General features: G+C 45.6%; 1 protein-coding gene across 1 annotated transcript in view; it reads left to right on the forward strand.

Annotated features, from left to right (window-relative positions):
* The first annotated feature begins 923 nt into the window (after positions 1 to 923).
* The window catches only part of CTDP1 (CTD phosphatase subunit 1), a 100,727-nt gene continuing 87,462 nt past the window's right edge, over positions 924 to 14,188 (forward strand). The window contains exon 1 of the mRNA XM_069957892.1: positions 924 to 1,586. Within this exon, the coding sequence (XP_069813993.1) occupies positions 1,276 to 1,586 (311 nt within the window). The 5' untranslated portion in view covers positions 924 to 1,275. The remainder of the gene's footprint in view (positions 1,587 to 14,188) is intronic.

A 14,188-nucleotide genomic window follows, 5' to 3' on the forward strand; every position in this document is an offset into this window, starting at 1 on the left:
TTGGACTGGCACGGTCCTTAGTCATGTCTCCTTAGAACCATGCACCGGGTTCCAGCAAATACAGTTACTGAAACACTTTTAGGGTGCCTTCACACGTACCGTATCGCTGCGTTTTGGTGCGATTTTTACATGCACGTTTTGATTTTCACGATTTTCATGTAAAAATCAAAACGCGCATGTAAAAATCGCACCAAAAACGCGATAAAAACGCAGCGATACGGTACGTGTGAAGCTACCCTGCCCTGTTCATTCATGTTCATTCTTCAGCGCGGACAGGGCAGGAGCGCGCGCCTCCCATAGACTCCCATTATGAGCGGGAGGCTAACGCTACCTTTCCTCAGTGGGAACGAGCCCTTATTGTCTCAAACGTCATTAAAATAGTATCTGACCCTGCAAGAAAAATTTTCAGTTTATTTGGCAAAGAATTTTTTTTAAAAACGAGATTTAAATCGCGAATAGTCCCCCCCCCCCCCCCAAAAAAAAAAAAAAAAAAAAAAAAAAAAAATCGAGATTTTTTTTTGCCATATTGCCCAGCCCTAACTAAACGCATCAATCTGCAGCAGATCCTGATGTGTGACTGCATCATTGAATTAGAAAGTACAGAAATGTCTGTAAAAGTTTCCTAAACGAAACCACAAGTGTTGGGGGATGGGGGGTGGCGCTATAGTCCTACAGCAGTGCTCCCCCATACACCACGCACCGCTCAGCCATGAGGAGCCGGTACAGTAACGTCCACAGCTGGGCACTGTCCCGCTCACTATCAGCCTCTCGTGGAGTGACGTAGCCAGAATCACTTCCGCCTTTACAGCAGCACTACCGCCTTTACCAACATGGCGTTCTGAGTGCCGTCACGCACCGCATTTACGTTCTACGCGCGGAATGACGTCATGCCGCAATTCTCCCCGCCTCTGAACGCAATGCTAATTTCAGCAAAGCGGGAAGACGGTAAACTGTGTCCTTACGCGTGGAGCGCCCGCCCACCTTACTAGAGTGCCTGCACCGACCGCGAGCTAGGGGGCGGAGCCTGAACGCTGCGCTGAGCAAGACTCCTCCCCTTCTCTGGCACGGCCTGGCTGTTTACATGGGGGCCGCTCCCCCTCAGCCCTAGAGTCCGCTCGTCTCGTCCTGTCATATCCCGAACATTGGCCGCGCGGGGCGCCTCAGCGGCTCCTCCTCACCTTACGTCATTGCCGCTCCGCGCCTGGCCGCTTCTGTTGCCATAGAGACCGTGGCCTGCGAGCGAACGGCCCAGCCTGGCCAAGTGCGGGCCGGGACATGCTGAGCATGCAGCGGAGAGCGCAGGAGGGCGGGGAAGTGGCGAAAGCGGCTCAATGCAACGATGTCCGCTTCCCGGGGCCCCGACCTATGCGCCTACTGGAATGGAAGGTGTCCACCGGGATGTCCGTGCAGATCGGCTCTGTGCTGGCCCTCGGAGTCACCATCCAGGGGCCCGACGCCAAAGAGCACCGGGGGGCGCAGGACGAGGCCGGGAGGCCGCACCGAGCTCCCGAGAAGAAAGTCAAGTCGGACCGGGCCGGAGTGGTGCTGGAGCTGTGTGTCAAGCCGGGGCAGGTGGTCTCTGCCGGGTGAGTGTCTCCGGTGACTGACAGCCCTCCCTGCAGCCGCCCGCGCACCGCGTCCTCCTCGTGGCCGAGTTGTTTACATGCGGCGGCGGCGGGGCTGGAGATCAGGCCGGGGAGCGGGGCTTAACCCCTTCCTGTCAGGGCAGCGGGTACCGGCCTGTCACTGCCCTCCGCTCCCCTGTGTCTATGTGACAGGCAGCAGCAGCATACTAGTGTCAGCTCGTGCACTTACAGGGGCAGCAGCTGTCATAGAGAGCGGCATACAGGGGCCCCACAGCCCGACAGGGGCCCCACAGCTACTCCATAACAACGTCCTAATCATCAGTGTATGCAGAGACAATTATCTGTAGTGTATGTGGTGTGGTACTGCACCTGTAACTATGGGGGATGTGGTACTGCACCTGTAACTATGGGGGATGTGGTACTGCACCTGTAACTATGGGGGATGTGGTACTGCACCCGTAACTATGGGGGATGTGGTACTGCACCCGTAACTATGGGGGATGTGGTACTGCACCCGTAACTATGGGGGATGTGGTACTGCACCTGTAACTATGGGGGATGTGGTACTGCACCTGTAACTATGGGGGATGTGGTACTGCACCCGTAACTATGGGGGATGTGGTACTGCACCCGTAACTATGGGGGATGTGGTACTGCACCCGTAACTATGGGGGATGTGGTACTGCACCCGTAACTATGGGGGATGTGGTACTGCACCTGTAACTATGGGGGATGTGGTACTGCACCTGTAACTATGGGGGATGTGGTACTGCACCTGTAACTATGGGGGATGTGGTACTGCACCCGTAACTATGGGGGATGTGGTACTGCACCCGTAACTATGGGGGATGTGGTACTGCACCCGTAACTATGGGGGATGTGGTACTGCACCCGTAACTATGGGGGATGTGGTACTGCACCCGTAACTATGGGGGATGTGGTACTGCACCTGTAACTATGGGGGATGTGGTACTACACCTGTAACTATGGGGGATGTGGTGTGGTACTGCACCTGTAACTATGGGGGATGTGGTGTGGTACTGCACCTGTAACTATGGGGGATGTGGTGTGGTACTGCACCTGTAACTATGGGGGATGTGGTACTGCACCTGTAACTATGGGGGATGTGGTGTGGTACTGCACCTGTAACTATGTAATTTTCCTGTAGGACCCATAAGCATGGTCGACCACTCTTCATTTCTACAAGGAAATTGTATATAATCCAAAAGGTGAGCGTATTAAAACGTCTGTGCATTCTGGCAGGTGTGAGCGCAGCCTACGGGACTTGTGAATGAGGCCATACTCTTCAGAAATAGACAACAGTAAACAGTAACAACTTAAAGGTTTTGGACACCTGAAACGTTTTTGTTTTTTTTGCTTTGTGCTTAAAGAGTCACTGTCGTATTTTTTTTTTTTTTTTTTGCAGAAATCAATAGTCCAGGCGATTTTAAAGGGAACCATTCACCCCGTGGCCCCCGTTAGAAACAGACAAACAGTTACATAAAGGTCAATATACTTACCATATCGCTCCCGGTCCCGTCCCGGATCTCGTTGTTGACACGGAGAAATCGCCGATTCTTCTTCTCCCGCCCATTATGGTAATGAGCTGAGATGAGTCCAACGTCCATAGGAAACGACGGACGAGTCCAACTTATTCATGAGGTCCTCTTCTCGTCGCCGCCCATCCACGCCTCCTGGAACTTGATTGACGTCTTCAGTCTTCAGTCTCCTCACGAATTCCCGCGCAGGCGCCGTTGCGAAGGTCTCGTCATCTCTTCTGCGCCTGCGCGGTAAACAGGATACGTGCTCGTGACGTTCCTGTGTACCGCGCATGCGCGAAGTCCAACACGTCACTTCAGCTCTGACAATCGGCGCACGCGCAGTAAACATTGAAGCTGTGGAGCGGCTTCAATTGTGAACTGCGCATGCGCCGAAAACGACCGTCACGGCGCCTGCGCGGGATCCGGCGAGAAGAAAGAAGACGAGGAGGAAGAAGACCCGGCGTCAATCAAGTGTCGGAGGCGGGGAGAAGGCTGGACTTCGGGCCGGCGGCGCTCATTACCATAATGGGCGCGAGAAGAAGAATCGGCGATTTCTCTGTGTCAACAACGGGCTTCGGGACGGGACCGGGAGCGATGTGGTAAGTATATTGACCTTTATGTAACTGTTTGTCTGTTTCTAACGGGGGCCACGGGGTGAATGGTTCCCTTTAAGAAACTTTGTAATTGGGTTTATTAGCCAAATCTGCCATTATCTGCATGTAAAAAGCCTTTTCCCAGGTCCCCCCCTCCTTCCTCTTTTTCATCCACTCTGAAAAATCTGAAAATTGTGACTTGTTGCAGGAGACGTCCCCTGTCTGTTCTAGGGAGAGGGGAGGGGGGAGGAGGAAGGAGGGAGTTAGCCGGCAGCAGAAAGCAGATAACAGAGGATTACAGGCATGGAGCTGGGTGACAGCTGTAGTCCGAGCTCAGACAGGTCACTGGTGACTGTCACAGGAGATATCCCGTGAGGGATTTGTAGATTAACTCTTTGTTGTCCTGTTTTGGTCTTTTCTTTAGCTCTCTCCATAGGAGAACAATGAAGACAGGGGGGAGAGCTTCAAACTGCTTTTTCATGATAAAAATGCATTTTTCGGATAATAAACCCAATTACAAAGTTTCTTAAAATCGCCTGGACTATTGATTTCTGCAAAAAAAAATTTCACGACAGTGACACTTTAATAGAGTGCATAAAACATTGGGGCAGATGTAGTGTTTCATGTTTGCCTGAAGTTCTGGTATAATTAGCGCCAAAAACGGCCCAAGGCTTGTATCACACTTAGGTGTGCGCTCTGTTCAGGGCCTTCATCACCCGCTCTGTTGTAATAATGGGACAAAACTATGCTGCATGCAGGATTTATTTTTATTATTGGCTATAAGGGCAGTATAACACATCCCGATCACTTTAGTAAACGAGCGCTGATCTGCTAGATAGACGCTCGTTTACTGAGCATATTACACGGCTCTATTATCGTGCAGCCCTTACTGTATATAGTACTTAATAAACTTTACATTCCCTCTCCATGCTTCTTAAGGCGGGAGGGTGGAGAGGGAACTTACACAGTTTATTAGGTTCTTTACAGATTAGTCAGCCATGCATCGCTATTGCACGGTCGGTGGCCGATGATTTTAGGTCAGGACCAAAAGACCTGATCAGCTGATTGTCATTGGCTGATCTTTGTCTTTATTATACAGAGCAAGCAAAATGGCAGAAACCAGAGGGACCTCATCAAATTAAGTAAGGGGTCTCAGGATGGCTTGGTGTCCACCATGTGACAGACTGTCCCATTTACTCCGCTTGAATGGAACCTATAAGCCTAGGTTCACACTGCGTTTTTGCTGTCCATTTAAACAATTTGTTTTCAAATATTTCATTTTAACATACAGAAAAACGTGGTCAACCATGTTTCTGTATATGCTAAAACAATTTAAATCCTTTTTTCTTTTTTTTTTTTTTTTTAAATAATAATAATGTAAGTCAATGGAAAACAGAACCTGATGAACTGCATCCATTTTTATCATAAAACGGATATGTTAAACAAAAAGCAAAAACACAGCTTAAACCTTGCCTAAGAAATCTCCAAACTGAGCTCCAGCTCCTGTGTGAACCTACATTAAAAGACTTGCCTCAGGGTTTACCACAATTTTGGAGCAGTTTAAGCCAAACCAAGCACTGAGTATGCGGCATGTAATGTGAATGCTAAAGCTGTTAACTAAGCCAAATAGTGGTCCAGAGTTTGGACTAGACAGTCTAAGGGCCCTATTCCATGGGCCGATCAATAATGTAAACGAGCGCCGATCTGCTAGATCGGCGCTCGTTTACTGGGCATATTCCACGGCCCGATGATTAACAAGGGCTGCAGGAACATCGTTACCGATGTCCTTGCAGCATACATATCCTAGCAGGGCTTCTCCTCCGCTCCGTCTTCATTCCGGTCCTGCTTGCAGCATCAACTCCGGAGTGGCCTGGCTGAGCGGTCTGACAGCTCAATCACTGGCCGTGGCGGTCCCAGCCTGTGATTGGCTGAGCGGTCTGACAGCTCAGTCAGGCGGCACCGAAGCTGCTGCTGCGCGTGAGACTGGAATGAAGACGGAGTGGAGGAGAAGCCCTGCTAGGTAATGTGTGGTGGTTTGTCTTTCTGACAGAAGTCTTTACTGAATATATCAATAGAGAAGCAATTTAAAAGGGTTATCCGGTCAGGTAGAAAACTATCTGGATCATCCCCCCGGCCCTTCCTGGAGAGTAACAATTCATTCCATACATGTCATTACCTTTTCTGTCTCCTTACTCCAGTTCTGAGCCTGCTGCTTTCTGCTGAATAAACAGAAAACTCTGTGTCTAGGTTCTCTCTGTCTCCCCATTCTGCCCCATCTCCTCCAAGATGACTCATGTAAACAGTGTCTCTGGCCCACTGTTTCTGCTCTTTGTGAAGCAAGAGGGTAGTCTAAGGTCATTCAGACACAGTTTTCTGTGTATTCAGCAGAAAGCAGCAGGCTCAGAAAAGGTAATTATATGTATTGAATTAATCGTTAGTCTCGGAGAGATAATAACCCCTTTTACCCCTTCAGAACTGCTTGTCCTATGAAAATTATAAATAAAAGAGTTTTACTGGTGAGTGCCCTCTACATACTACTTTTTTGAATGGATACTTTCTTGGCATTTCTGCATGTTCAGTAGAAGTAGGCACCACGTTATTTTTTTGCAGACTCATATTATTGGACACTTTTGTACAGAGGACACATCTGATTACTTCCATCTCATTAGTGCCTGTAGCAGTATCTGCAAGACACAAACACACCTTATAATATGTAACTTTTTATGTTTCCATAACCATATAAAGGCTTATGTTTGTGGGACAAGTTGTACTTTTTATTGGTACCATTTTGGAATATGTATGACACTTTCATTGCTGTATTCATAACAGAGGAGCTGGGGCCAGATACAGATATCGGCGGTGGTTACAGAGGGCGGGCCTCCCATGATCTCTTCCTTTGCCCTATCCTATTGATAGGGGGAAAAGTTAAAAAAATGTTTTTGACAACCTCTTTAATGCTCTAATAGTGTGTTTACACACAGATTTATCTGACAGATTTTTGAAGCCAAAGCCAGGAATGAATTTGAGAAGGAGAGAAATCTTAGTCTTTCCTTTATGACTCTGTTTATAATCTGTTCCTGGCTTTGGCTTCAGAAATCTGTCAGATAAATCTCTGTGTAAACACACCATTATGTCCCTTTCACGTCATTAAATTTGTCTGCATTTGCAGACCCATTCATTTCTATGGCTTAATACACACAATCGTAGGTTAGGAATTACGGGCATGACAAAAATCACTGAAGGGGAAAGAATTTAAAGGGGTATTACTGTTAAGGGGGGGGGGGGGCGATGCAATGATGTTGAGTTGAATCAGCTCTGTGTTTTCCCACTGAGGTAACATGCCTTTATGGAGAATCCATAAGAATGTATACCTATCAGCTCCCCAAGACCTGGCCATCACTCATATACTGGAGAGCAGTGGTTTGTAACCTAGGTAGCAAGCTGTCAACTACAGTGGAAGAGAAGCGGGCCAAAATGCTAAAGTAAGCAATTTTACTAATGAAAAGCATTGTCCAAAGTGTTTACATTTGCCTTCTCTTTTAACCCCTTAAGGACAGAGCCAATTTCGATTTTTGCGTTTTCGTTTTTTCCTCCTTGTGCTTAAAAGGCCATAGCACTTGCATTTTTCCACCTAGAAACCCGCATGAGCCCTTATTTTTTGTGTCACTAATTGTACTTTACAATGACAGGTTGAATTTTTGCATAAAGTACACTGCGAAACCAGAAAAAAATTCAAAGTGTGGTGAAATTGAAAAAAAAAAACGCATTTTGTTTATTTGGGGGAAATGTGTTTTTACGCCATTTGCCCTGGGGTAAAACTGACTTGTTACATATGTTTCTCAAGTCATTACGATTACAACGATATGTAACATGTATAACTTATATTGTATCTGATGGCCTGTAAAAAATTCAAACCATTGTCAACAAATATACGTAATTTAAAATCGCTCCATTCCCATGCTTATAGCGCTTTTATCCTTTGGTCTATGGGGCTGTGTGAGGTGTCATTTTTTGCGCCATGATATGTTCTTTCTATCGGTACCTTGATTGCGCATATATGACTTTTTGATCGCTTTTTATTACAATTTTTCTGGATTTGATGCGTCCAAAAATGCGCAATTTTGCACTTTGGGATTTTTTTGCGCTGACGCCGTTTACCATGCGAGATCAGGAATGTGATTAATAGTTCAGGCGATTACGCACGCGGCGATAGCAAACATGTTTGTTTATTTATTTACTTTTATTAATAACCTGGGAAAAGGGGGGTGATTCAGACTTTTATTAGGGGAGGGGGATTTTTACTATTAACAACACTTTTTTTTTTTTTACTTTTACACTTTATACTAGAAGCCCCCCTAGTATATGTGCTCTAGTATTCTAGTATATGTGCTCTGATCTCTCATAGAGATCTCTGCAGCATAGATATGCTGCAGAGATCCATGAGATCGGCACTCGTTTGCTTTCGGCTGCTGCAGCCGGAAATAAACGAGTGCCGGGCCGGGGACGGCGCCATCTTGGAGCGGTCCCCGGCCGGCTTCAGTTACGGCGATCGCTCCTCCGGGATAACATCCCGGAGGAGCGATCTCCCCACTAGACACCAGGGATGACGCTGCGTCCGGTAATCGGATGCAGCTGTCAACTTTGACAGCTGCATCTGATTACTGTATTAGCAGGCACGGCGATCGGACCGTGCCCGCTAATACCTGCGGTCCCGGGCTACAAGCGGCACCCGGGACCGCCGCAGTTCAGAGCGGGGTCGCCGCGCGGCCCCGCTCTGAACGTCCCTAACTGCATCAGGGCGTAAATATACGCCCTATGTCGTTAAGGGGTTAATTATTAAAACATTTGGAATTGAGGATACCCTTCTATCTCAGCTCTCTGTATGCTCAGCTTAGGTAGTCCTATAGACTTACATTGGAAGTCCGTCTCTGTTGAGTTGCACAGAACTGGGAGAGAAATTGCTTTGCATGCACTTGCCCTGGCCTGTTCTAGTGATCAGTTATGGTCTAAACATGCAGGCCCTGAACGATCAAAACTTTCCATTTCCACAACAGGTTAAAAGTATTTATTTTTTATTTTATTTTTTTTGAAGTGACAATGTTCATTTAAAGAGGAAGTCCAATAAATACTCACCCATGCCCCTGTTGTGCTCAGTCAGTGATTGGCTAGTCACTCAGTTGGGGGCGTGACGTTGCAGCTAGCAGAGCTGCTGGGACTCGGGAGCCATGCTACAAGGCATGAGGAGGGGTGAGTTTACTTGTTTTGTATTTTCTCACCAGTTCAATTCCATTGAAGTGAATTGAGCTGGGTTGTAATACCCTACAGAACTTCAGTGGAACTAAACTGCAATGCCCAAATTTAAGATAAATAGTGATGTGGCAGTCATTGACAACTGAGAAAGCAGAAACATTGCTTTATCCTTCTGCTTCTTTAATTTCCAAATCCAGTGAGCGCTGTGTATAAATGACAGGATGTGGTGGAGGCTCTTCCTGTACATTTATCAGTGATCGCATGGCTCATCACGTGGATCCTTTTATTGTGCCAAAATTACTGTATTTTATCTAGACATGGATCAGCCCTGTAAATGTCTTTTTGTGTGTTTATAAATAAATGCACACTATTACTACAAAAAATGTAACTGTTATACATCAGCTGCTTATTAAGGAGTTGGAGTGGGGCGGGCATAAAGACTCCATATGTATGCTAACTTTATATAAAGTGCACTCTCAGTGACAATGCACAATGCCCCCACTTCTGCAGACAAACCCGCCTTGGCAGTGACACGCCCCTCAGACAATCACTGACTGAGATGGCACAGCGCTGTGGACAGTGATTGGCAGAGCTGGCTTTCATTGCTGAGATAAGTTCATCTGCGTAAGTGGCATCCGCAGTCAGCAGGGGGTGAGGAGAGGTAAGTATAAGTGTAGTACCATTACTTTCTTATCTTTCACTGTTAGGAGCCTGGTGGTTGTAGAGGCAGACATTGAATGATATCCAATCATAAGAAATCCTCCCTATTGCTAATAATGTCACTATAGGGCACATAACTGGCCAACAGGTGCTGCAGGTGTGGCTGTGTTTTTGTAAAAACAGTCTGTTAGTTCTGTGCTGGATATGATTGTATTAATAGCATAGATGGTTGGAATTTTAACCCCTTCCAGAGAACTGCTGCAATTGACAGACATCAGTCATTTACCATTGAAATACTGCAATCAATAGTGACTGCAGCATTTAAATGTCCAAATGACAGGTGCTGCACCTGTTGGGCACTTCTGCAACATGATTGTGGGGTGCCAAACGGTTACTTGTGCAGCCATCTATGCTTGCTGAAGTCTGATAGCAGAGCACCAATCTAACTGATAAACTGATCCTTCCAGTACCATAGCTTTGTTTGGATCACTATTTATCACTTAACCCCTTGCTTCCGCAGCCTGTTTTGGCCTTAATGCCCAGGACCAATTTTTTTTAAATCTGACATCTCTCTTTATGAAGCAATAACTCTGTGATGCTTTTAAAGCGACTCTGTACCCACAATCTGTCCCCCTAAACCACTTGTACCTTCAGATAGCTGCTTTTAATCCAATATCTGTCCTGTCGTCCATTCGGCAGGTGATGCAGTTATTGTTCTAAAAACAACTTTTAAACTGGCAGCCCTGTGCCAAACTGCCGTGGCCTAGACTATCTGTGCCCTAACCTTGCACCACCCCTCTGTCCCTCCTCCCCGCCCTCTTCACTGCACAGGTGCCTTAATGATCCTGCACATGTGCTGTGTTCTCTCAGCTGAGGAATAAGAGAATACCTGCCTGGGGCATTCCTAATGATGAGGAGGGCGGGAAGGAGGGACAGAGAGTTTGTGCTAACCTAATGCACAGACACTCTAGGCCACACCAATTTGACACAGGGCTGCAAGTAAAAAATTTGTTTTTTAGGACAATAACTGCATCACCTGCCAAAGGGACCCCAGGACAGATCTTGGATTAAAAGTAGCTATCCGAAGGTATAAGTGGTTTGGAGTAGGCAGATTGTGGGTACAGAGTTGCTTTAACTATTGCAGTTATTCTGAGATTGTGTTTTTTTTTTTTTTTTTTTTTTTTTTTTTACATATTCTTCTTTATGTTTGTGGTATACTTTGGTTGATACACTTAGTAGTTTTTTGTAAACAAAAATTTTTTACGTTTCTTTATATTCAAAATACTTTTTTCTAAAAGATAGTCATTCCTTATGAACTTATTATTACTGCAACATCTACAACATGTCTGCTTTATGTTGACAGCATTTGGTGAATGTCCTCTTACTTTTTATGTTGGAGGGCTTCGAAATTTTGTAATGATTTTTTTTTTTTAATTTTCAGGAAAATTTTTAATTCTGATTTTATTAGGGACCAGTTCAGTAGATTTGTGGGGCCTGTTTGTTAGTTACCCCCATAAATCTCTCCACTGTAAAAACTGCACCCTCAAAGTATTCAAAATAACATTTCACAAGTTTATCAACCTTTTGGCTGGGTTCACACTACGTATATTTCAGTCAGTATTGTGGTCCTCATATTGCAACCAAAACCAGGAGTGGATTGAAAACACAAAAAGGATCTGTTCACACAATGTTGATATTGAGTGGATGGCCGCCATATAACAGTAAATAACTGCCATTATTTCAATATAACAGCCGTTGTTTTAAAATAACAGCAAATATTTGCCATTAAATGGCGGCCATCCACTCAATTTCAACATTGTGTGAACAGAGCCTTTCTGTGTTTTCAATCCACTCCTGGTTTTGGTTGCAATATGAGGACCACAATAATGACTGAAATATACGTAGTGTGAACCCAGCCTTTAGGTGTTTTGCAGAAATTTAAGCAAGTTGGAGAAATTTCAAATTTTTGTTTTGTTTTGCAGATAATCTATTTTTTCCTCTTAACACATTAAATACTGAGTAATACAACTCTATTTATTCCGCTTATTCTAATGTTTAAAAACTTGTGTGGCCACAGTGCGTCACCTGAGTGAACCGCAGGATTTTTTAAGTCAAAGCCAGGAATGGATTTGAAAAGACGAGAAATCTCAGTCTTTCCTTTGTGACCTGATCTCTGTTTATAGTCTGTTCCTTGCTTTGGCTTTAATAATTTAGCAGATAAATCTTTGTAAACGCACCCTTAGGCCATGTTCACATAGGGTAAGACACTGACCATTCTGTGACTCGGCCGGTGTAAGAGAAGATCATCCCGGCTGGTACTGCAGTAGCGGCCGAATGATCTTCACAGCTGCTGAATTCGGATGCTGGCGCATCAGTGCGTGCCCGCATCTGAATTCCCCGCAGCACACAAGTTGACGTTTCCATCTGTATCATTCTGGGGGGCATTTGATACCCTGGTAATTTTTTATGACGTGGTACGAATAAAAAAAACAGTTTTTTTACACAGTGTACTATACACTGCATATGACATGTTATCGCTATTCGTCAGGTCGGTACAATTACAGTGATATCCATTTTATATAGCTTTTGTTACAGTTTATGACACTTATACTATAAAAACTGTTTGTGTCTTGCAGATCTCCCTCCGGATTCCGCATAGACTCTGTGGCTGCACTGACCGCGGTGTCTATATGGTTAACTGCCTAGCGGGAAGCGTGGCTTCTCTCTGGGCTTTATCAGCAGGAGGAGGCAATGTGCGACAGCCTCCCCATTGCTGCAGTATTGACCTGTTTTTCATGAAGTCCCCGGACATCATATTGAGGGAAAGGGTTAATGACTGCTTATTATAGGGGTAGTGCGGCGGTAAAGAATTATTCACAGAATAACACACATTACAAAGTTATACAACTTTGTAATGTATGTTATGTCTGTAAATGTCCCCCTTCCCCGTGTCCCACCACCCCCACCCGTGTACCCGGAAGTGTGGTGCACTATACATACCTGTCACGTGCCGACCCCCGTCTCCGATCTTCAGTCAGTGACGTCATCTTCGGACGGACGGCGAACAGCTCCGACTGTCCAGAATGCCGGCCGCCCTCTGCAGCGTCATCCGATGCTCAGCCGCCATTGGCTGAGCATAACTGTGCTCAGCCAATCGCGGCTGATGACGCGGCGGAGGGGGGCTGGCATTCGGAACAGTCGGAGCTGTTCGCCGTCCGTCCGAAGATGACGTCACTGACTGAAGATCGGAGACGGGGGTCGGCACGTGACAGGTATGTATAGCGCACCACACTTCCGGGTACACGGGTGGGGGGTGGTGGGACACTGGGAAGGGGGCCATTCACAGACATTACATACATTACAAAGTTGTATAACTTTGTAATATGTGTTATTCTGTGAATAATTCTTTACCGCCGCACTTCCCCTTTAAATTATTTTCATGGACTTAGTGAATCTGACAGCTGCAAATGATGTTCAAAATAGCTGACTTTTTGTGTATCCTTTGCTTCGAGAATGCAGAAAAATGCTTGAAGAGAACCAATCACGGGGTGTTTGATTATTTATTTATTTTTATTCTTTCATTTAATAACTATTTACATTTATTTTTTCTAAGTATACTTCATTATTTTTGTGCTTGCATTTAGTTTATGTTACTACATTTTTTATGGGATCGCGCCGACTCTTTTGGAGCCCGCAACTTCCAAGCATGCAAAGCGACGGGATGGGATCCCATGATCCTTTGCTCACTGCTCTGTCAATATATGGTGATCATGCACTATACAGCTCAAAATCACTGTGTATTACTCACTGCCCTGTCCCAGCAGTTGTAAAAGGGGGGGTGTCTCCAGTCCCAGACTGTAAGTGGAGGATTCACCTGTCCGAGCAGTGCAGGGGTAATGGCGGGAGTGCAGCGGTCACCCTCTTTCCTCTTCAGCAGCAATCGCCGGGCGGGCAAACGTGTGCTCCCCTCTCTCTCTCCTCTCTTTATCTAATCTCTGTCCTGATGCTGTAATGACGTCACCAAGATGGCGGGGCCCTGACATTACAGCATCAGGACAGAGATTAGGGGAAGTATTAGATACAGACTGTAAAAGCAGTTTGGGTCTTTATAAATACTCTAAGTGACCAATACTCTTACACTTAATATTCCATATTCTCTTAACAAGTCCCCAGCAGGTTCAGACATCAAATCTGCAGCAAATCCTGTAACTGTAAATGGACCCTAAGGAGGTGTTACAGCTTGCGACATTCAGGAGTTTAGGAAAGCCTCTTTGTACTATAAAATAAAAACATTTTACTATGTTCTGGAAACACAGATGGATATATGAAAGGTACAGTGTGTCTCCTTGTCCTAACAGCTATTTAACAGTGTCAGTAGTATGGAACTTGACTTACAGCTGACAGATTCCTTTTAAAAAGTGTGCTACAGGTATAAATTTCCTAAGCTGAAGCATACTGATAACATGTCTGTTTTATTGCATGGTGAAACTCATAAAAACAATGGATGTGAAGCAAAGAAAAAGAAAATGCAAAAAAGGAAAATTTGTCCAGCCCTAAA

This window comes from Dendropsophus ebraccatus, chromosome 2 (genome assembly GCF_027789765.1).
Source record: "Dendropsophus ebraccatus isolate aDenEbr1 chromosome 2, aDenEbr1.pat, whole genome shotgun sequence".
In the NCBI taxonomy this organism is placed as follows: Eukaryota; Metazoa; Chordata; class Amphibia; order Anura; family Hylidae; genus Dendropsophus; species Dendropsophus ebraccatus.